Source organism: Suncus etruscus, chromosome 16 (genome assembly GCF_024139225.1).
Source record: "Suncus etruscus isolate mSunEtr1 chromosome 16, mSunEtr1.pri.cur, whole genome shotgun sequence".
NCBI classification, from domain to species: domain Eukaryota; kingdom Metazoa; phylum Chordata; class Mammalia; order Eulipotyphla; family Soricidae; genus Suncus; species Suncus etruscus.
In genome coordinates this window covers 20,301,580-20,325,396 of record NC_064863.1, presented here as the reverse complement: position 1 = coordinate 20,325,396, position 23,817 = coordinate 20,301,580, and the positions used below count along the sequence as shown (strand labels likewise).

The window sequence follows — 23,817 nt, the reverse complement described above, 5'->3', positions numbered from 1 at the left end:
CTTCAGTTATTTAAGCAAGACTTCTCATACTGTGATCGTGTTTTACTGTCTCTAGTTTCTTTGGCAATTTTAATGGGTAATTGTATGGGAAAATAATGATACTGTATTTGATCTTATTGTCAATTCCCATTTTTTCAAGTTATAATTTCTATTTTTTAATGACAAAGTTTTAAGAGCTTGAATGATGTGTTGACAAAAGTCCCAACCTGTTAAGTATTTATTTTCATACTGCTTTTTTATGACTATGGAATTGGTAAAGTGAATTAAGGAAAGTTGTATTTCAAAAACTGGAGTACACGCTTTGTAACTACTAAGTTTATGTGACTTGAGGCTCTAATAGCAAACACTGTAGATACCAATTTGATGACCCATGAAATGACTGTTTCAGACTAATTGTCAACCTTTTAACGTGTGGGACTTCTATATATTAATGATTTCATTAAAGTACTGGAAAACTAGGTTGGGTGTTCCCAGCCTTTTTGAATTTTCTTAATTCAAAGGCGCTTTAACCTTCCACCACTGCTGCCTCAGCAAAACCCAAGATTTCATGATACTATGTTTACATCTGTTTCTGCTCACCGGTGCTAATAGTGATACCCACCAGTTGGTGATAGCCACAGCACTAGGGAAACAATTGTCGTAAAAAGGCATCAGTAAGATGGGTTTGAATGTTGTTTTTTAGCCCTACGCTAGACAAATAATAGCTTAAGTGCGTAGCCATTCACAATTTAGTGGATGATCTTTTGAAAAATCCCATTACCTAAAAAGCTGTTGACACCATAATTCTGGTTATTGGTAGAGCTATCAGCACTGGTTTTGGAACTTAAGTTGAGCTTTCTAGTGTCTTGATGGCCTCAGAAGAGCTGTTTTTGATGCCTACTTTTTAGATCTAGTTAAAATAATCAGGTGCTCTGTAGCTTTGAAACCCTCTTGTCTTACAGATGTGGTTAGGTGTTGATGTACCAAATCAAGGTAGTAAACAGTCCAAGATGCAGTTGGAGGCCATCCTGCCCTGCCCTATGCTCTGTGAACTGACCTAGCTAGGCCTTGTTCCTCTATCTGTGAATGCGTGACTCATCGATATGGGCGTTTGTGTTGGGCCCATACCAACCTTGTTTAGTCCCACAGTGTTTTGTTCGCCCCACGGAGGCCAAGAAAGCTGCAGATGAGGCCAAGATGAGATTTGCCCACATAGATGGAGATCATCTGACACTGCTGAATGTGTACCACGCTTTTAAACAAAGTAAGTGTAACTTAGATTGAAGGCACTCTTTTGTCTAGGTGTCACTTGCAGCATATAAGATGTTTCTTCTTCTCACTTTCATTTATTATCTGTGACAACTTCACATTAGAAACCCAGAGGTACTTTAGATAAAACTCCTGACTAGCATTTAAAATAGAAATTGCCTATCTTGTTCAGAGTTGTTCGCTTTTTAAAAAGGAAAGAGCACCTGTTCTAGAAACCTAGAAAATGACAGCAGCATTACAAAGTGAAATAGTTGTATGCAATCTTATAGCATAGTTTATACAGTTATTACAAACTAGTTGCATGCCCCCTTTCTATTTATTTGTTTGTTTGTTTTTGGATCACACCCGGTGCCGCTCAGGGTTACTCTGGCTCTGTGCTCAGAAATTGCTCCTGCCAGGCACGGGGGACCAAACTTGAAGCCTGTTAGAGTACAGCAGATAGGGCACTGCCTTGCACTATCCTGGGTTTGATCCCGTCATCTCATGGTCCCCCGAGCACTGCCAAGAGTATAGCTGAATAACAGAGCCACAAAGTACTGAAATCCAGGCTTTTCTGAGTTTGAACCTTTCACTGAATCATCCTCCACGTCACTGAGTTTCCTGATCTCTCACCCCAAAATAAATAAATAAATAAATAAATAAATAAATAAATAAATAAAACAGGTAATACTAAAAATGTGAAGTAAATAATCTGTAAACTTGTAGTTCAAAAGCTGCTTTGTTGGGAGAGATGCTATTTCTCACCTATAAAATTGGCAAATACCTAAGAAAGATATTCTTGGCTATCTAGGGGATTTAATGGAATCTGTTATATTAGAGGTAGAAATATAATAGAGTGGTTTTTATGTTGTCAGAAAACAATAGAAAAATATGAGAAAAAAAACCAGCCTCCTCTAGACTGTTCATTAATCTGTGTATGCTAGATTCATAGGATAGAATAACATTCTTATAATCATGTTCTTAGGATATTTCGTGGTGCGAGAGTGTTTCATATATTTGTAAATGAGGAAGCCTGGCAATAATGAAGTTACTGTCAAATGCTCTTGGAATGCAACATTTTTAGAGTTAAATGAGAAGAAATGTTGATGAGAGCCAAAAAAAAATAGAAACATTTGAGTTCCTACTACTTGGTAGTTTAACTTGTTGCAGGATAGGTAATCAAAGGCTCATAGCTCCACATTATTATTCTTTACCAAAAATAGGGGCTTGAGTCTGGTTTCTGCCAATAAATTATTTTCTAACTTAGAATGCTGATACTTAAATCCAGCCTGTCTTTGTGTGTGTGTGTGTGTGTGTGTGTGTTTTTTTTTTTTTTTGGTTTTTGGTTTTTGGGCCACACCCGGTAATGCTCAGGGGTTACTCCTGGCTGTGTGCTCAGAAGTTGCTCCTGGCTTGGGGGACCATATGAGACACCGGGGGATCGAACCATGGTCCATCCAAGGCTAGCGCAGGCAAGGCAGGCACCTTATCTTTAGCGCCACCGCCCAGCCCTGTCTTTGTGTTTTTAACCATTTTTATATTGCATTTGAAAAAATAGCATTTTTAGGATATTAATAAGTAACTTTCTTAGAGATAGGTTGATATATAGTAAAGCTAATTTTTTGGGGGGGGGGCCACACCTGCCGTTGCTCAAGGGTTACTCCTGGCTGCTCAGAAATAAGTAAAGCTAAAATTTAATGTTTGCATAAGTGATTGATCTATATAGCACCCTTAATTTTTCTCAGTATATAACTTAGTAATCTTTTTTTGTTTAGTTTGTTTTTGGTTTTGGTTTTTGGGTCACACCAGGCAGTGCTCAGGGGTTACTCCTGGCTCTATGCTCAGAAATCGCTCCTGGCAGGCTTGGGGACCATATGGGATGCCGGGATTCGAACCACTGACCTTCTGCATGAAAGGCAAACGCCTTACCTCCATGCTATCTCTCCAGCCCCAATTTAGTAATCTTAAGAGTAGTTTACTTTGTTGTGAGTAATACAGTGTTGTTTTATTTCAGCTTCATACCTTTCCCATTTATCAAATTATTTGTCACTAATTTTGTAAGTAAGGTGATAGATTTATCTTGACAATGTAAAATTGCTATTGTTTTGATGACACCATTTCTCATATAGTTAATGGATATTTTGACATTTTGCATATTCTGTTGTTTAAAACTGAATATAATGATGTACTTTACAATTGGTAGAATCCTTGAAGCAAGGGAAAATGCATGGAAAATTGTTGGTCATAGTATCAATTTGACTATTAAGAATTTTAGATATCTGGGGCTGGAAAGATAGCACAGCATGGTTTTGCCTTGAAAGCAGCCAATCTAGGACGGTATCCTGGCATCTCATACGGGGCTCCTGAGCATGCCAGGAGCAATTTCTGAGCACAGAGCCAGGAGTAACCCCTGAGTACCTTTGGGTGTGACCCAAAAACAAAAAAACAAATTTTTTTTTAGATGTCTTTACCTTCGTTTCAGTTACTTGGGCTTTTATTGAAGGATTTTTGGAGCTAATAAACAGTTTTTCTATTATGACTATCATGAAATTGTTTTATGTAAAGTTTTGCTATAGTTTTGAGTTCTTTATTAAAAGAACATTATTTGGAAACATGTCAGGAATCCATCAGTGTGCAGATTTCTTTAATAATGTGTAGAATAAAATTGTTTAAAGTGCTTAGTCATAGTAGGGGTTCCACAAACTCTTAAACTATAGTTAATACTTTAGACTTTTTTGACCATGACTTACAGAAGTGAGTCATAATAACTTTTTTGGGGGTGCTTTAGCTAGGTAAAATGAAAGAGAAAGTATGTAATAATTGATCCTTTTTTCTGTGTGCATTATTTTATTAGCTTATTACATGCCATTAATGTAAAACTTTGTTTTTTATGATTTTGAAACTATACTTGATAATCCTAATGGAAAACCTTTTTCTTTGAAAATAATAAAATTGTGTCCTTTTATCAAATGTTTTTAGTCTACTCTTGTTGATTGATTGTTGGAAATAGGGTAGATGTCATGGATAAAGTGTAATCTATTATATTGAAAATTAGTTTATTCAAGATCATTTTATTTAATAACAAAAATACCTAGTGCTGTTTCTGAATTGCACTGTGAACTTCTTGAAAGCTCAATACATTTTGATCAATTTAAAGAATGTTTTTAGGTAAATATTCCTTTTGATTACTTTTTAAAATAATTTTTCTTTTTAATTTGATAGTATGTTTATTTGGAGACTCACATCTTTCTCCCCTCCTAATTTTGTAGATCATGAATCCGTTCAGTGGTGTTATGACAACTTCATTAATTACCGATCCCTGATGTCTGCAGACAATGTACGCCAGCAGCTATCTCGAATTATGGATAGATTTAATTTGCCTCGTCGAAGTACTGATTTTACAAGCAGGGACTATTACATTAATATAAGAAAAGCTTTGGTTACTGGTTATTTTATGCAGGTATGTGGGTGTTATGTATTGCGCTGCATAATTAAATGTTTATCTGAGATAGTTTGTAATCCAGAGTTTTGAATCCACTTAGAGCTAAAACTGATCAAGAATGCTTGTTGTGGGACCAGAGAGAAAGCACAGTGTAGGGCGTTTGCCTTGTATGCATCAAACACAGGACAGACCCTGGTTCAATTCCCATCATCTCTTATGGTTTCCTGAGCCTGCCAGGTTCGATTTCTGAGCACAGAGCCAGGAGTAACCCCATAGCGCCTCCGGGTGTTATACAAAAGCAAACAAGAATGTTGAAAATTTTGGTCTTAAATGATGACATCCATATTCTAAATACTACACTTGATCTTAGCCAAAAGGCCGAGAAGCGATGCCATATTCTAAATAAAGTGATATATATTGAGAAATTTTACTTCTTGGGTATAGGATGTAGTTCAAATGGCTAGAGTGCATAAAAGCTCTAAATTGTATCCTGAGTTATCACATAGTCCTGTGATTAAGTAATGCCAAAGGACTCAAAATTTTTTTAATGGGCCAGAACCATAACACAGCAGGTAGGGTGCTCCTTGCTTGTGGCCAACCTGGGTTTGTTCCCTGAATTCCTATATGGTCCCCTCAGCACCACTGGATACGGCCTTAAAAAATTGTTTCTAATACGTAATTTACTATCAGCAAACTTAGCAATCTATTTGTAGAAATCAGGTTTTTTTTTTTTTTTAATTACTTTATACCAAATGTTTTTGTTTGTATGTCCTTTTTTTTGGTCCCAGTTTCTTGTGTGGTGTAATTCTGCCAGGCTCTTATTTTCCCATAATATTTATTTACGGTTTCTGGGTTGTATGTACTCTGCTTTTGACATGTTTACAGATTTGCAGAGATTGACAAAATATTTTGTAATTTTGACTGTCTTAATTTAAGGGGTTTCTTTATAACATTTCTGAAAGAGTGCTGCTGGGTTTATGCAATGTACAGATCATGTTCAAATTTAAGATGGAAATTTCAAAATTCATTATATAAATGACTATATGTCATGTGCAGTCCTGGGGAATGATTATGACATTCATAATAAAAAACTTTCAGCTACAAAAACATCTACTAGTATTAAGTATCACTGTAGGATAAACTTACTAAAGTAAAGCTTGCTAGGTTGCTATAGAATACATTAACTTTAGGAAATTTAAAGTAGAAAAATTAATGACATTTCACACCTTTTCATTTGCTTTAGTATGTTAGTAATAGATGGGTGTCACCAATTGATTGACTAGATAAAAGTTAGTATTTGTGGGCACCTTTTGTTTTTAGGTTTTGTTTGTGTTGGGGCCACACCGGCGATGCTCAGTGGTTACTCCTGGCTCTGTCTTCAAACTCTCTCCTGGCAGGCTCAGGGGACCAGATCATATGTGATGCCGGGAATCAGACCCAGGTTCATTCTGGGTCGCCGCATGCAAGGCAAACACCCTATTGCTAGGCTCTCTTCAGCCCTTTTGGGGTTAACTTTTGCTTCTCATTGTAGCTTGCTCTACTTTTATAAAATAAACTTTTCTACTAAATTGTTCATCATCTACATTGTGATGTCCAGTGCTGAAGAATCCACCCTAGATAGCTTAAGCCATGAAGAACCAGCCTAGACTATTAGACTGTGGTGGCATAATAGTTTCTATTTAAATTAATCTGCCTTCCTTTTATAGTATGACTGCAACCATACACCAGTGAGACTTGTCTTTGTTCTAATAAGACTTTATTTGTAGAGCCCAAAATTCTAATTTCATCATCAAATGGTCTCCTGTTTCAGCCAAGATGTACAAACCATTCTTGGCAACAGAGCTTACAAAACAGGCAGCAAGTTGGGTTTGATCTGCATTAGTTTATTTTTGTCGCAAGGTATAGTTTTGTATAAAATAAATTTTTTTTTTTTTTTGTGGTTTTTGGGTCACACCCGGCAGCGCTCAGGGGCTATTCCTGGCTCCATGCTCAGAAATCGCTCCTGGCAGGCACGGGGGACCATATGGGACGCCGGGATTCGAACCGATGACCTTCTGCATGAAAGGCAAACGCCTTACCTCCATGCTATCTCTCCGGCCCCGTATAAAATAATTTTTAAGTTGAGGCCTGCCTCTGATGATAAATTACCTATGTAACTTTATTTAACACTTTTGTAATTGTTGCCTCAAACATTGCTTTCATAAACTAATGGATTTGGTTTCAGGTGGCACATCTAGAACGAACGGGGCATTATTTAACTGTGAAGGATAACCAGGTGGTTCAGTTGCATCCCTCTACCGTTCTTGATCATAAGCCTGAATGGGTGCTTTATAATGAGTTTGTTCTTACAACAAAGAATTACATACGGACATGTACAGATATCAAGCCGGAGTGGTAAGTAACACTCTTTCTTTGGGTATTTTGTTTGTTTGTTTGTTTTTTGGCTAGCATTTTGATCCAAAGGGAATCTGACCTGATAAGTGATCAATCATTTGTATATGTTAGTATAATAAACAGGGTTTGGTGGTAAATGTAAAGTTGCGGTTGTGATTGGGTTGGAGCAGTAGGGTGTTTGTTTCGTATGCAGCCAACCGGGTTTGATCCCCAACATCTCAAGCCTGCCAGGAGTAACTTTTGAGAACAGAGCACCATGTAAACCCTGAGCACTGCCTGGTATGGCCCAAAAACCAAACCAAAATAAATAGTTATTAATTAAATAACATCAAGTTTTGTTGGTGCTGTTTCCTTACTCCTAGTGCCAGAAGCCAGTTTTCCTTTATATTTTATCTGTAGCATTCAAGTTAGCCTCAAATATTATTTGTATATTTGTCCTTTATAAGTAAGCGTAACTGTCTTTATGTATCTTGGTATATTAGCTCTACAAAATGTTACAGGAATTGTTTTTCAAGCGGTATTCTCTGTGGGGGTAGGGAGTATAATTTAGTCTATAACTGATAAGAGACGACACATGAGCAAAGACTGGGGGGGAGTAAAAGCACTTTTTAAAATTGATGTCACATTTTATATTGTGAGGCTTCTTTTCTAAACTGATAAGATTTTTGACACTTAAATGGTATATAAGTCATTACCATTTTATCATCAGTGCTCTTGAGGAAAAATGTGTGACTAAATGTTAAAAAAGATAACAGTCAAGTGTATTTTTTTGAGGTACAGAATTCTATTTCTAGTTGTTAAAACTTTGAAAATGAGAATAACTGATCATGAATACTAAGATGCTTCTTACATTGACTTCTTATGTATGCTTCTTACATTAACTTACCTTCAAGTGCTTGGTCAAAATAGTACCCTAGAGTGAAGAATTAATAATCTTACTGACATTTATCGCATTGATAACTTTTATGGTTAATAATTTTAAAATAATTTGAAATAATATTGCCTATTCTCTGCAGTTTCAGTATTTGAAATGTTAATTTCTTAATTTTTTACCATCTCCCCCACTTCCTGGACAGGTTGGTGAAAATTGCCCCACAATATTATGACATGAGCAATTTCCCACAGTGTGAAGCAAAGAGACAATTGGACCGCATCATTGCCAAACTTCAATCCAAGGAATATTCACAGTACTGAGTTCAATGCTTAGATCTGAAGTTATTCAGAGGACAGCTTTAAAAGATGAATGAACTCAAAAGTTCAAGTTGTGCTCTTCACATTGGTTCAATAATGGCCTTTATTTGAAAGCTTTTTAATTTTTCTTTACAGTAAATATTCCATTCTGATTTCATAAATTAAACATTTATGCCTCCCTTTTGTGTTGACACTGTAGCTTATACTGGAAAAGTCGATCAATGTTTTGCAGTTTATTGAAAGTAGTTCTATATATAACAATGTTATAAGCATTTCTTTAGAAATGGTTGAAAATGCTTCTAAAATGTGATTATCGACCATGGTATGCATGATCGTTGTAATTGTTGACATTCCTTTTAGAAGTTGTGAAATGTTACAACTTGTGCTTATGTAGACACAATCTTCTGTCTCAGTACAGAGGCACTGACTTCAATAAAGTCTATTTATACTAATTTCGGCCAAAGCACTTTGATATCTTTCTTCTATTATCTCTAAGTATGACTTCTTCTCTTCCCGTGTGGGCTTTTAAAAAATTGTAATTATGCTATGATTACATATTTAACATCTTTCCACAAGGACTACTCCATAGATAAAGTAGTCATTAAAGCAATACTTTAAACAGCCTAGCTTAGCACTTTGTTAGGTTAATCAGGATGTAATCTGATGGGATAAAGTGTGTAGCCTTTATTTGAAGTTGGGTCCCAAAAGACCTAATACTGAAAGGATAGCATTCTTTTTCATCTTTTAAGTTCATTTCATAAGGCTGTTAATTTATTATATTCTTAGCATTTTTGGGGGGCAATCTTGTTATAAAAATGTTCTTTGCACTCTAGCCTTTGAAACATTTGTTTGTATTAAATAGGGTTAGGGATGTTGGCAATCTCAGCCAGTTTTGCTAACTTCTTGGTATGGGATGCTTTATACAAAGCTTACAAATTATATTATAGTGTGGCGTGTTAAGATTGAAGTTGGCTTTCCATTTTCTGTAATTGACAAGTTAAAATCATTTTAAGCACACATAAAATGTTTGGTATGGCCCATCAGACTAATAAATGCATTCCTTTCACTTGAAGACTAAATACTCATTAATGTCTGACTTCTATTTCTTTCTTTAAAAGTATTTCAATGTTAAAGATAATAGTTTGAATTTAAATACACTTCAAAACGTGTTTCTCCAATATGATTTATTTGAGTTAATTAGGAATATATGTGATATGTAGGCATTTCTTGTTATTAAATAACTTTCAAGAGTTAATGTTTTTACTAATTGCCTGATTTTGTTTCCATCAGCTAATTTACAAGCTGAAAAATTTTAGGTTACTTGGAAATTGTTTGAAAACTTATCCGAGGGGCCAGAGCAATAGCACAGCAGTAGGTCATTTGCTTTGCATGTGGCCTATCTAGGGCAGACCTTGGTTCGATCCCAGGCATCCCATATGATCTCCAGAGCCAGGAGCGATTTCTGAGTACATAGCCAGGAGTAACCCCCAAGCTTCAGAGGGTGTGTCCCAAAAAGGGGAAAAAACTTTACAATAACTATTTGCAACATCTAGATTTTTTTAAAGGTTATGTTAAATAAGCTAGTAGTTATAACATGCTTTCTGCTAAAAAGGCAACTATTGCATAAGGTATTAATTATCTTGCCTCTTGTAATTGTTGCAACTGTTGGGAGTGACTGGTTTTCATTTTATTTGGGATAATTTGCTTGTGCCTTTTTTTTCCTTCATTCTTGGACTGGAAGTACCTCTGGATTGGTCCCTATTCTCCACCCTTAATGGTGGTCTTTTTCTTCCCAATAAAGACCTTCTCAAGAAGAAGCTGCTGTGGTTTCTTTTTCTACAACTAGTCTATCTGCCTGCTGGTATCTTTAACTGTTGTGTGGAAAACTTGTGGTGGAAGTTTTCTGAACCTGTTTTTGTTTTCAATCTTGTGGATTATTTCCCGGGTCGCCTTTTGCTTCCAGATCTGCGTTCAGGATTGGGACATGAGTCTTTCACTTCACAAGTATTGCAAATCACTTGTGTGTCTTTATGATCTGGACATTTTACCTTCAAGTAGATTTCAAATTGCTCAAACTTTTAGCTTATTGAAATCTTAAGATCGGGCATGTTTTTCGTCAAGGTCAAGTTAAGGATAATATAGAGGATAAAATGGCACTTGGGTACTTCTAGGAATAGTGAGTGTATTCTTTGTATTTGACATTTGAATACAAAAGTGGCTAGTTTCCCTGGTTCACATCGTTCCTACTATTGGATGAATCCTGTATTTCAGTTTCAACAAGAAAATTTAGTACCTTTATATAAATGGACTAAATAAACCTACAGAAAACTGGGTGTCTGCCTTGTACAAAGAAGCACCCTCTCGACCCGGAACTAAGTCTTCTGCCCCGGGTCACCGGCAGTGCTCAGGAATTACTTCTGGCTCTATGCTCAGAAATCGCTCCTGGCAGGCTCAGGGGATCATATGGGTTGCTGGGATTCGAACCACTGTCCTTCTGCATGCAAGGCAACCACCTTACCTCCATGCTATCTCTCTGGCCCCTCGTTTTTTTTTTTTGTTTGTTTTATTTAATGCAAGAAAAGTTTTATGCTCAAGTATTTAATAGAGCTTCAGGTTATAGGGTTGCTACAGACACTTGAGATTCTGTTCAAAATAATTATATGGCCATCTCTTGAGACTTGAAAGGAAATTCATTGCTTTTGAAAGCATCTTTTTTATCTGTTAGAGTGGAAATCTTTCTGTGTAACAAACTTCTCTAACGCTCCCTTATAAGTCAAGTAGGCTGTCAGTTCAGTTGTATAATATCAGATATTTGAGAGGTCACTCACTGTTACTCTCTTCCAGTTGAATTGTCTGACAACGGCTCTTGTTCAACAGTTTAGAAATAGGCAGAACATTCCTGATACTTTCACATGTTATCTGTATTGCAATTCATTCTAAGGTAGTTTCCAGGGAACTAGACATATCATCACAAGTGTTAATAGTTTCAGCCTTTCATTCAACATGTCTTGCTATAAGTTTGAATAATCTGTGGATGGGTGAGTTAGCATAGTGTGTACTTGTATTACACGCAGTTAATACCAAGTTCCATCCCCATCACCTCGTGTTCCTGTGGACCCACTCCTAGGGATCTCTGAGCATCACCAAATGTGGTTTAACCCCCTACTCTTTAAGTAAATGTGAAACATCAAATTGTTACTTGGTGTGTGTTGGGTATGACTAAAGAAGAAAAACCCACCATAGACCTTGTGCTCTGGTAATCTCTGGAGACCTTCCCACATGTTGAGATGTTCATTTGGTGACATGTTTTTAAATTAGTGTATGAAATCTGATTCTTAATAATTCCTAATGGGATACTTACCAGAATTCATATAGTAAGAAACATACATGTTATTCCCCCCCCCCCCCCGCACCCCACACATTACTTTCAAATGCATTTGTAATCAATATTGAATTTGAAAGTACTGAAATTCATCAAGTTGGCATGTTTTGAGATATGACGAGGCAGGTTGATTTAGGTTTTCTAGTTTAAGTGGGATGGATATCTACGTAGTTTCAGTCATTGTCAATAGTTTCCTTATTACTATTCCCGAATATAAGTGATACAGTAGCATTAATGGAAGTATCTTCCTGTTGTAGACACAACTGTTTATTGAGATCTTGTTGCAGTAACTTTAATTGCTTTTAATGGTATAGGTTAGCTAGATAATGGGATTTCTGTTGTTTTTCTCAATGTTTTCATTTTCATGGTGTTTGATCTTAACTGAAAAGACTTTCTCTAGATTTAGTCCAGACTTTGGGTTAAACATACTTGGATAACTTTTTTTTAAGTGGGAATTTTTTTTTTTTAATAATAAAGTTTTTTTTTCAATTCCTTGATTGGGCTCATGGGAGGGGGGGCTATTTGGAGTGTTGAACTCAAGCTGACGGCATGCAAGGCAAGCACCTTACTGCTGTACTCCCCTGCCCCAATTGTGCATTTCATTGTTTCATTAAGTACCACCCACTCTTAAATATATTGTGTGAAGCTATAAAGAGATTTTAAATCTAAAATGTTTTGTAAGTATTGAAGGAAAGTCTGAGTTGGGAGTGACTGAGAAGGATAATTGAATGAGGTATGGACTGAGGTAAACTTTCCTGGACTCTAGCCAATTGTTGCCCTCCCAAAATTCCTTCAAATAAAAATGGAAATTTAAAATTCCTTAAGATTAAGGTGTTTACATTTTCCCCCTTGGTTCTTAAAGATTCTAGGTAGCCATTTGCAATGTTAAGCTATTGGATGATTATTGACAGTATAATTCAACCTCAGCTGTACATTAAGATTTTAACGAGCACTATAGATATTAACATTTCAGGCCAAATATCTTGTGTTAGAGAAGGTTTTCCTTTAATTATGGTGAGTAGTATACAATAATTTTCACTTTCTAAGATTTGCAGTTTGATTAAATTGTATAAGTATGTTATGTAATCCCCAGCTATTGCTGCTCTGGTTCTCCATTGTTTCTTAATCCCACTCTAAGTGTTTAATGATGTCCTTTTGGCTTTACCTTTTCCAGAACATTGCAAATGAAATACTTTTGTGTAGTGTGCTGTGTCTGGTTCTTCTCATTGGTTCTAATGAACCATAATGGTCATATTGTCGGGGTGGAGGGATTTAGAGCAATTAACCTTGCATGTGGCCAATGTCTCTTCAATCTCTGCCACCCCTTCTACATCCCTGAACACCACTGGGTATAGCCCCAAGCAAAAGATTTATTGCTGTTACTTTACAGCAAATTGTTTATAATAGCATAAATGAAATATCTGTAAGTATGAATGAAAGTGATTATGGTGCCATTCTTGTTTGAAGCATTCACCTGTTGCTAGATTATCAGCTTCTGGCTGATAAGAGTAAAGCTATTTGCGTACAGGTCTCTGTGTGGGTGAAGATTCTTTTTGGGTAAATCACTAGCAAGCAGATTTTGAGGTTGTGTAAGGACACATGTGAGAAATAGTTTTTTTTCCTAGAGCTTTGCTATTTTTTAACTTACACTCCAGCGTTGCTTCAACCAATAGAATTTTCTTCATCAATTTTTACTTTTGCCATTTTGTTGTCTGGTTTTTACCTTATTTATTCACATTATCGCCAGCAGCTTATCTTTATTTGTGTTGAACATAGTATTTGCCTGTTTGTCATTCTTAGGGATAGAAGTGACTTCATACTTTGTAATTAGTTGTACTGTTGAGTTTTAAGATCTCTTTGGGATGGTGATTTTAAGTGGAGGTGGGCATCAAATACAGGACTTTAGAGCCACATTCTCCACTTGAATTTGAGATTACTCTTTACTCATTTTGACCTTAGAGAGGTTTAAGTAAATGTCTTCCGAGTCTATTTTGACTGGGAGGGCTGTTCAGAAAGCAGAAATGTTAAATATTAGTAACGTAATTTAGTGATTTGTGTTTATGTTTGTGACCAGATTTGATGGTGTGTTGAGGGGGGAAAGCAAGGTGTCCAGATTGGACCAAACATAATATCTATTCTTGTAGGGGAAAAGAATATGAATTTAAAATATCAACTAAAGCATATGAGAATTAGGTATGAGCTGTGAAGAACTTTGAATGCTAGGTTAGTTTGAGTAACTGTTGGGAAATAGTTATAACGATGAGGGCACATGCTTGGCGTGTACTGGCTTTGATTTAATTCAGGGCTTAAGCACTTAACGACATCTTGGTTGGTTTAAGAATTACTGCTGGCACCTGCTTCTAAATACTATCTCAGTTCAGTCAGAGGCTACTAAATTTTAATGGATGGGATGACATTTTTATTTACAAAGTTGTTTACAGTAGGATTTCCCTTCCAGTCTCCCAGGTTTCCTCCCACCCACTAATTATCTGAATACTTAAATTTTTTTAATTAAAAATTGTAATTTGGGCCCCATGCTTTCAGTAGTGTTGGGTCTGGTGGCTTTTAGGTGTGTGTGTGTGTGTATACACACATGCCTCATTTACACTGCAAATGATTTCCATGGTCCCTATAGTAATTTCAGACGTTTTGAAGATTTTCTTTGTCCAGAAGTGACCACCATCTTGAAATATTTGTAAGCAACACTAGAGGGTTGGATAGTACAGCAGGTGCTTGCTTTGGGTGTTGCTAAATCAAGTTCGATGCTTGGTATTCTGTATGGTCTCAAAACAAAATCAGTTTGAAGTGGTAGGACAGTGACTAGAGCGCTGCCTTGCACTTGGCACACCCAGGTTCGATTCCCAGCAATCCCATATGGTCTCCCAAGAATTGTTAGAAGTAACTTTAGAATTCAGAGCCAGGAGCAACCCCCGAGCACAGCCAGGTGTGGCCCCAAAATGATAAATCAGTGTGCTATGTAGACTTGGATACAGGTAAAACTAGAAGAGGGGTAATGCACCTGAAAAGGCCTCTTCTGAGATGAGAAGGATGTCTTCTTATTGATATGTGTTGTGAGGTGGAACAACTTCAGGCTTAGAAAGGGGAATAATGTATGAAAGATTTGGCAAGTGGTGTAGATCATGCATGGGGTGGGATGATGGTACCTTCATACATCATGAATATGTTTTAGATCCTATTAGGAATTTGATTGTTGGTTCAGTCTCCTGGATTAACCTGTGATCACAAACCTAGAACTGAAAAACAGAAGAGGAAAACTGACCGAGGTTGAATATGGTTCTAGGAGTCATGGAGAAAAGTGATAATTTCTTTAAGCTCCTGCCATTTAAAAAATCCGTTAGGCAAAGCAGATGTTCTCTTTATATCGAAAGTTAAATGCATCCTTGTATTTAGATTTGGATGGCAACTTAATGCCCATAAATTTATTTTGTATCAGTGAGTATTCCTATGCTTGGCACTTCTGGTTTTGGTTAGTTGACTTACTGGACACATTTTGAGCTCAAATGTGATAATGTCTTTCCTGAGAGGCTTCATTTCAGTTCATAGATCTGTTCATGTGAAAAATGGTTGCTTAGTTGAAAGAAATGTTGATTTAAGCCCAATCTAAGACATCATCAAAGTGAAATGAAGCGTGCTATTAATTGTGACTTACTTAATGCGATTAATAAATGTAGATGTGTTTTAATGCTTACAGAGATGTATGTGGTTTAGATTATATAATGACAGAATTGCAAAGAATTTAGTATTCAAAGCACAGGATCACTTGAGCAGTGCTAAATCATAAAGATTTCCATTTATCTTATTTTCTTTATTAAAGGAATTACAAGTGCTCAGCTTCATATCGGTATGTCTTTTTTCTTTTTCCCATCTTTCTTCCAAAGTTTCAGTGCCCACTACTACCCAAAAGACCCTCTATTATTTTTCCTCTTGTTTCCCTCCTAGAACCACCATAGATTTTAAAGCCAGTTTGTTTTACTTATATTTGACATGAGTGGAATCATCTGGTAGTGTCTCTTGTGTCCTTATTTTCTTTAACATAATTATCTCAAAAATTTTTTCATTTTGTTAAGAGGGAAACATTTAATTTTTTCAGGAGTTATAAACTTGTGCCTTAAATTGTAAAAGAACTGGTATATTTTTTTTTTTTTTTTGGTTTTTGGGTTACACCCGGCGTTGCTCAGGGGTTACTCCTGGCTGTCTGCTCAGAAATAGCTCCTGGCAGGCACGGGGGACCATATGAGACACCGGGATTTGAACCAACCACCTTTGGTCCTGGATCGGCTGCTTGCAAGGCAAACGCCGCTGTGCTATCTCTCCGGGCCCAGAATTGGTAGAATTTAATTACTGTCTACAGTGGTGAGTTTGACGTTGCTTTAGGGTGTTTGTATTTTACTATCCTGCGATTACAGAAATATACTAAAGGTTTGTAAAGTATTAAAAATTCTTAAAGCTCTATGACTCTTGTGCGATCATTATTTCCTAAGGTTAATTAATGGTTTTACAGTTTAAAGTATACTTTACATTACATTTTATTTTGTTATTGTGTACCTTTTTTTTTACATGGGGGACTGAACTATTGAGTTTAAAAGTTTTTTTTTAAGCTGTGAATGTCTGAATCTGTTCTTTCCTCCCCCATACTTAATTACCTCTGAACCAAAAATTTCTACAGAAGGTGCTAACTGCTTTAAAGTTATCTCCATAAAGTATTACAATGTATTTTTGTTTGTCAGGGGGTAAATGGAGTCTTTGAAGCCCACATTTCTCCCTGGTTTTGTTTTATTACCACAGAGAAATGTAATACTGGATATCTTCATATCTAAAGGGCTTTTCAATGATGCAGTATATAGCTCTTGGACAATTTGTCAGGTTTCTACCCAAGATCTAGATAATCCAGACCAAAGGCAATGCATGTGATCAGGCATGGTAAAGGAAAGAAGGCAGCTAACTTGTAAAGCACCTTACAGGATGCCTTCAGAGTGACCGGGATTAGAATGGAATCTCAGAACTCTACGGTAAATGCATTATATCTTGCACACCCCACCTCCTCCACCCTGAAGTAAGGTCCAAAGTCATGCAGCTCTTGGTCAGCAAAAGAATTTTCACCACGCTCTCTCGTTAAGATCTCCTTGGGCTACTTTACTAATCTCTCCAAGCTGGTTTTTGTTTTGGCCATTCTGATCATGATAAAGTTTCTTTCAAATCTTTCCCTTCATTGAATGGTTTTGAAATTCAGAACACAATTCACTTTAGCATGCCACTTGTGTGAGCATGGTAGGCACTGTTTCTTTTTCTGATTTCATGCTCCCAATAAAGTTTTGGAAAGGAGAGTGAGCTGATCTCCCTCTCCTCCCACCCAATGACTCTTTATAAATACAATCTTTGTCTTGTTTGTTTTTAGGATTATGCTCAGCTATTCTCAAGGTCTGTTCCAGGGACTGCTTCTGGCACTGTTCATTAGGGCCATATATGGTGCCCAGGGATCTAGCTTCTTCCCCCTGACTTGGTGCCACTATGTGCCTCTTATTTTCTCCTTAGAATCTGAGCAAGGATGTTTGCCTCTTTAAGGGCAAGCTCTCAGGACACCTATCACTATTCTTAGTTCCTGGCTTTAGGCTTGGTGTAGGAGCTTTTCAGCTGGGCTTCCTTCTTTCCTACCCTCTTCCCCAGCTCCAGGTTTATTTGTGGCCTTAGAAGTCTCTTTTGTAACTTAACTGGTCTGGAAATCAGATCTGTGAGCAGACAGAAATACAATGGTATGAGCTTTCTAGAAATACACTGGGTTTTAAATCCCAGTTCTGTTCTTCCCATGCTGAGAGTCGATCTGCCTAACTGACTTCTTTTACTTGTAGTTGCTTATACTTTGGCCAAAAGTTGGCACAAGGTTCACTGATCTCTGGTCAGGGATAGCTTTACCTATTCTGTCTTTCCAACAGGGGTCCATAATAGTGACAGTTTGTACTTGAACACAACTATATTATTTCATTTGAAGTCTTTGAATCCCTACATATTCTCAAGACTTGTCAGATCACCTGGAAGGAGATCTCCCTATGTAATTGTCTACCTAGCTATGATTATTATTGAGATGGAAGCCACTAAATGCTTTTCTTTCACAATAAGTTGCTAGGTTTTGCTTGTAGGAAAGGACCCAGGAAAATGTATTTAAGAGTCATTTTCCTGAGTAATCAACCGTCTGCTATGGATTGACTGGAGTATGTGTGACAGTTTTTGTTCATGTGTTGTGATCCGCTTTATAAGTAGCTACATGCACTAAAAGGCTTCAGTTTATTTCCAGGGAAAGTCCATCTTTTTGTCTTACTTTAGGGGTTTTTTTGGGGGGTGGGGGGTGGGGGGCACATGTGGCATCACTCCAGGGCTACTTCTGTCTGCTCAGAAGTCACTTATGGCAGGCTTGGGGAACCCTATGAGATGCCAGGAATCAAACCCAGGTCTGTGCATGCAAAGCAAACACCCTTCCTGCTGTTACACTGCTCCTGACCTGGCTTACTTTTTATAAGGAGGCAGGGTAAATCAGGAGCCACTGTTAAGAATTAGAGTTTTGCAAATTCTGACTTAGTGGTTTGTTTTCCTCTGTATCCTTGCCCCTCACCACCCGAGAAGGTAGTCTAGAAAACATTTTTATTATTAATGCTGAGTGGAAAGTACATTTCCACTCTGATATTTGTTGCTATTATGACTGAATATTTCCATGGTTTGCTGGTAGTGGTCTTTAGGTTACAGAGAATTTTTGTACTGGTACTTTTTTGGTAAATTGTATAAAGTTGGGTTTTTTTGTTTGTTTGGTTTTTGAGTCACACCTGGAGGCACTCGGGTTACTCCTGGCAGGCATAGGGGGTGCTGGAGATCGAACCCTGGTCTCCTGCATGCAAGACAACTTCACTGTGCTATCACTGTCCCCCAAGTTGGGGTTTCTTTTTGAAAAATACAACTTCGAAAAAGGTGACTAAGTAGCAGGCTAAGCCTTCCCACCAAATACCCACAACCTACTCTTCTGAGTCATTTAGTTTTCAAATACGGTGTCACAGATATGACTTTATTGTTAAACGGTTTTGTATTAACGCATTTGAGATAAGTCCTTAGTCCTGAGGAAATGCTGAGTTCCGGTGCCAGGGGTTAAAAGGAGCAGAGTGGCAGATAGTGAAATAGTGCCAATTTTTCAGTGGCTGATGGAGTAGTTGCCCTTTGACAACTTTCCGAGAGAAGTCGTTTTAATTACGTTGCCTCATTTAGATGAGCTTTTGGGATCCACAGTCAAATGTGTGGGTGTTGTGGCTAAAGTATTTCAATTGTATTAGGCCCAAAATTTCTTGGGCAGTCTCTCCTTGTGTGTGTACATGCAGAATAGTAAAGCATTTGTGACTTCACTATAACAAATTGGAAATTTGCAGGTACATTATTGATGGTGATGACTACCTTGTGTCACTCACTACTGCCAACCCTTACCCCCACAAAGAAGTCACTTGAAAACGATTCTGATTTGTAATTTTTCAGTCATGTTATTTAGAAGACACCTTTCCTGTTGTATGAAGGCTCTAGTTAGTATCCGGGCTATAACATTCATGCTTCTAGTCTCATTCCTTTTTGCGGCATAAACAATAAACATTTAGATCGCTAAGCATTTACCAGGACACTCAGAAAAAGACTGCAGCTATTTGAGCTAATTTTTGCATGCTTTGTCAATTCAAATTTTCTACTAGGTTGAAAATCTACTTTGGTTTGCAGTGGTGATGGGTTTTATCCTCTGATGATTCAACCTTTTCGGTTTTTCAAAGAGGAGTTTTAACCTTAGCAGTCAGACAGCACTTTAAAATTCGAAGCAAGAATTTGACTCTTTGGCTCTTAAAATGATACTGTGTGTTTTGTTTCTGTGGAATGGGAGGGCCAAATGGATAGTTAGTTTCTATTGCAATTGGAACAGCTGTCATAAAATCAGAGAAAGTGCTGGAAGAGACCTCAGAAGTCTTGTATTCGAAGCCATCATTTTCGAAGAAAAGCAAGACCCTGAGAAAACCAGATTCTCTTCAAGGTCATCATTCCCTTTAGTTTGTTTCCTTCCAGGCAGGCCTTTGTCGACCCATGCTGTTACTTGTCCAGTGACTTTCGGTTAAAATTCTCATTTATTGCTTGTTCTAAGTAAACAGGAACTATACCAGTAGCATTAAAAGAACTTGATGTGTAGTAAACCAAAACTTGACGTTCTTGGAGCTAGAGTGATAGTGCAGCAGGTAGGGAGGGTATTTGGATTGCATGAGACCACCTGGATTTGATCCCAGTAGTCCATAGGATCCCACATGCATTAATCCAGGAATGATTTCTGAGTGCAGACTGGGAGAAACCCCAGGTGTGCTCACCCCTCAAAAACAAAGAAAAAAAAAACAAAATTTAGAGTTGTTTTTTTTTTCCTTAACGATTTCACTGGAGCAAATTTTAGCCAAACGCAGCCTAGTTCCTCCTAGTGATTTGATTAGTATCTCATAAGATGAACCTCAAGATGTAGTTTTTGAGTTTTCATTAAATTTGCAGATAATGCAAATGATGCCTTGATGAAGGCAAATATTAAACGGAAAAAAAGCATATTTCCTATTTAGACTTGGCAATTTTTTTTGGTGGGGGGGCATTAATATGCACAAAATCAAGCCTTTGCAACCACTTTGCCAAGGAAAGTGATGTGCTCTAGGGTTATATAAGCTTCCTGAGGTCAGGATAGTGGAAAAGCTGAGGATGGCTGAGAATGTTGGGGAGGAGACCTGACACCCATTAAACTCTCCAGCAGTTACATATTGGAAACTCATTTTGACACTCTCTAACCCGGGCAGACCTACAAACATAACTGTCAGACACTGCCACTTCATGCACTTTTTTTGAAGGTTCAGACTTCACCCCCTCCTAAGCCTCCTGTTACTGTCTTGATGTCTTTGTTAAGGCATACCAGGTCACATCCTTACTTGAATGGAACTTCTGCTCTAATATATACTGCTCTTCATTTAAAACAAAAAGCTTCCTATGAGATGGATTGGTAGTATGAGTAGGGCTCTTGTGCATGCAGCCGTCCCAGATTAGCATCCTAGACTCAATTTATATGGTACCCCCCCCCCCCCCAGCACAGCTTGGAGTAGCCCCCAATTTTTTCGTTTTGTTTTTTTTGATTTTTGATTTGGAGTAATAGGTTATTAATTAATCCTGACTCTTTGCTCAGGATTTACTCCTGTCTATGTTGGGGGACCAGGAATTTAACCAGGGTTGAATGTGTGCAAGGCAAATACCCTATCCACTGTACTATCTAATCGTAAAATAAATATTTTTTGTTTGGGGGCCAAATATAGCAGTGCTCCTGGCTTTGTAAACTCAGGTATCACTCCTAGTGTTGCTCGGGGGACCATATAAGATGCCCAGGATTGAACTGGGTCAGCCACATGTAAGGCAATTTCCCTACTTCTGTGTTTATTGCTCCGGCCTTCAAGACAGGAATGTTTTGTTTGTTTTGATTTGGGACCACATCCAGCAGCGTTCTGGTTAGTTGTGGCTCTGCACTCAGAAATCACTCCTGGTAGGCATGGGAGGACCATATTCAATGCTGGGGGATCAAATCTGGTCCCGAGATGGCTGCATGCAAAGCAAATGCCATACTGCTGTGCTATTGCTCCGACCCAAGATAGCAATTTTTAAAACTTCTTGTCATATTTGTGTTTTCAGGTGTTTCATTTACCATGAACTAACTTTGCAGTCACAATCCCCAGGTATAGACGTTGACCATGTAATCTTTAAATCATGAGAAAGGATTGCGGTCACATCACTGCCATCCAATGAATTATTTGTCTAGATGGAGAAAGGATAAATATTTATTGATGTCATCAGATAAGTGAGCGTTTAGTGAGCTCCCCCCAGCACACACATATTGACATACTTGGGCCATACTTTAGCAATTCTCACGAGTTCTGATGGCATAATTAGGTGGGGTTCATAAACCATCTCTGTTTATTTTCTGTCCCCTGAAGCCAGCAGTCAGGCCTGGAAATCTAAACACTTGCTCCCAGGATTCTCAACTTGCCGCTTCCCTTTTACTGTCCAAGACCTATATCTCTTCAGTTACATCTTCCCTATTTTTCCTCACAGTCCTGTTCATACCTTTCCACATCCCTGCAGCCTGTTTTCGTGTGTGTGTGTGTGTGTGTGTGTGTGTGTGTGTGTGTGTGTAAAACAGGTAAAGCCACTTGTCAGTTCTGTTAATCAGTTTTGAGGAGGGAAGAAAGGCCTGTCACTGCCAGGAGGCCCTGAATACCAGGTGGGTAAAGACAGTCTGTACTGTAGATTTATAATCCAATAAACAAGGTTTTGAATCTACTACCTAATAGATAGCCATTCTTTGTTCAATGATTAAAGTGTCCCCAATTGAATTGAGCTTTTGAAATCTTTCTGTTAGAGAAATGTTAATTGCAGTTGAGGAAAAAAATAATTTAAATAGGGTTCAGGGCCAGAGAAAGAGTACCGGTAGTAAGGTGTCTAACCCCATTTCATTTCCCAGCACTGTAAATCGTTCCGTGAGCCACAGACTTGAGGAGTAATCACTGAGCACAGAGAGAAGGTAGCCCCTGAGCACTGCTGGGTCTGGTTCCAAGACAGAATGAAACAAAATCAAATCATGATTTGTTAAGTTGAATTGGGAATACCACTATTTCATGAAGAGCCATAGCTTCGGTAAAGCTGTATCCAGCACTTGAACAAGGGCATTAGATTTCAGCCCCTGTTTCCCCAGCCCTTGCCTCTGCATATTCTCTATGTTGGCTTTGTTTTGTATTTTGGGTTATCTTGTCACACCCAGGAGAGCTCAGGTTACTCATGGCAGTGCTCAGGGGATCTCTGTGTTGGCCTTGTATTCAAACCCCAACAGTGTTGGTGACGGCAACAATGATTTCAACTTGGTTGCCTTCTGTCTCAGCTGCAAGGACATGGAAGGCTCTTCCTGGGAACCCTGGCCACTGCATCATCTAGGATGTGCACCCACCTCTGAGTCAAACCCAGTGACCAAGTGGATGGCAATCCATGGGCTATCAGATCTGGTCCTCCCCTTCATTGGATATAGGGTGGGGTGGTGAACCCAACATGACTCATGTGGTCTCTGCGAGTGGAAGAGAGGAGCTTTTGGGGGAAATAAAGGATACTGCCACCTCAAAGCTGCAGTTAGTCTGTAAGCTGGCAGTTGGGGCCCACAGCACCTTTTTATGTGTCTATAAAATGAAGACAACAGTTATAACACCTAGTATAAAGCAATATATTGATGACTCAGAAAACAGTGCCACCAGGAGCACTGCAGCCTCCAAAGAGCACCACTACATAAACACCAATATTCCACCACCTTACTGAAGATGTTTGGTGGTGGTGTAGAAGCTCACCAGTGCACCCCTTCTTCAGATTCCTCATTTGCCTTACCAGATTACCACCTGGATATATGGGTCTGTTGATTTGCAGTTTAATTTTCTGCACATGCCATGATCTGAAATATGCCATCATTTACCTTTCTGTTCAGTTTAACAGTCAGAAGAACCTGAGGATGCTTGCAGAGCAGAATCCTAAGAGAACCATCTCACTTATGGGTGGTGGTAAACTGACTCATACCAAAGCCAAGAGCCATTTTCTTTGTATTGACTTATGATTGAATTTTAGGCATTCAATGTTGAAGCATCCACCCCTTCACCAATGTCCACTTTTTCCCCCCCACTAATGTTCCCTTCCTCACCCCATCCTGCCTCTCTGGCAGGCACTTTTTCCTCTCCACCATTTCCTAATTTATTTTTCTAACTTATACCTCCTCACCTTGACCCCAGCCGCAGGCTTCCTACTGAAGACTAATTCTCCTTAGTTTCTATTGCCTTTGGGCATTTGATATTCTGAATATATCAAATATATCTGGCGAACCTATGGCACCCGTGCAAGCGGTGGCATGCGAAGGCCTTGCAGCTGGCATGCGGGAAGGTCTGCAATTAAGATATATGGCGCATACCGCTTAGTTTTTAGATACTAAAATCTCATTATTGAGGCTTAATTGACTTGCTGGCACTTTTGAGGAAATTCTTTGGTTTTGTGCGGCAGTTTGGGCACTCGGGCTCAAAAAGGTTAGCCATCACTGCCCTATGACATCTTTCTATTT

The 23,817-nt window shown here is 38.2% G+C and overlaps 1 protein-coding gene and 1 pseudogene across 1 annotated transcript in view; one reads left to right on the top strand and one right to left on the bottom strand.

Annotated features, from left to right (window-relative positions):
• DHX15 (DEAH-box helicase 15) overlaps positions 1 to 8,706 on the top strand; it is a 60,521-nt gene extending 51,815 nt beyond the window's left edge. The window contains exons 11-14 of the mRNA XM_049789995.1: positions 1,121 to 1,243; positions 4,497 to 4,687; positions 6,894 to 7,063; positions 8,140 to 8,706. Coding sequence (XP_049645952.1) covers positions 1,121 to 1,243; positions 4,497 to 4,687; positions 6,894 to 7,063; positions 8,140 to 8,257 — 602 coding nt within the window. The 3' untranslated portion in view covers positions 8,258 to 8,706. The remainder of the gene's footprint in view (positions 1 to 1,120; positions 1,244 to 4,496; positions 4,688 to 6,893; positions 7,064 to 8,139) is intronic.
• Positions 4,885 to 5,059, bottom strand: LOC126032849 (uncharacterized; annotated as a pseudogene).
• Positions 8,707 to 23,817: the final 15,111 nt, after the last annotated feature.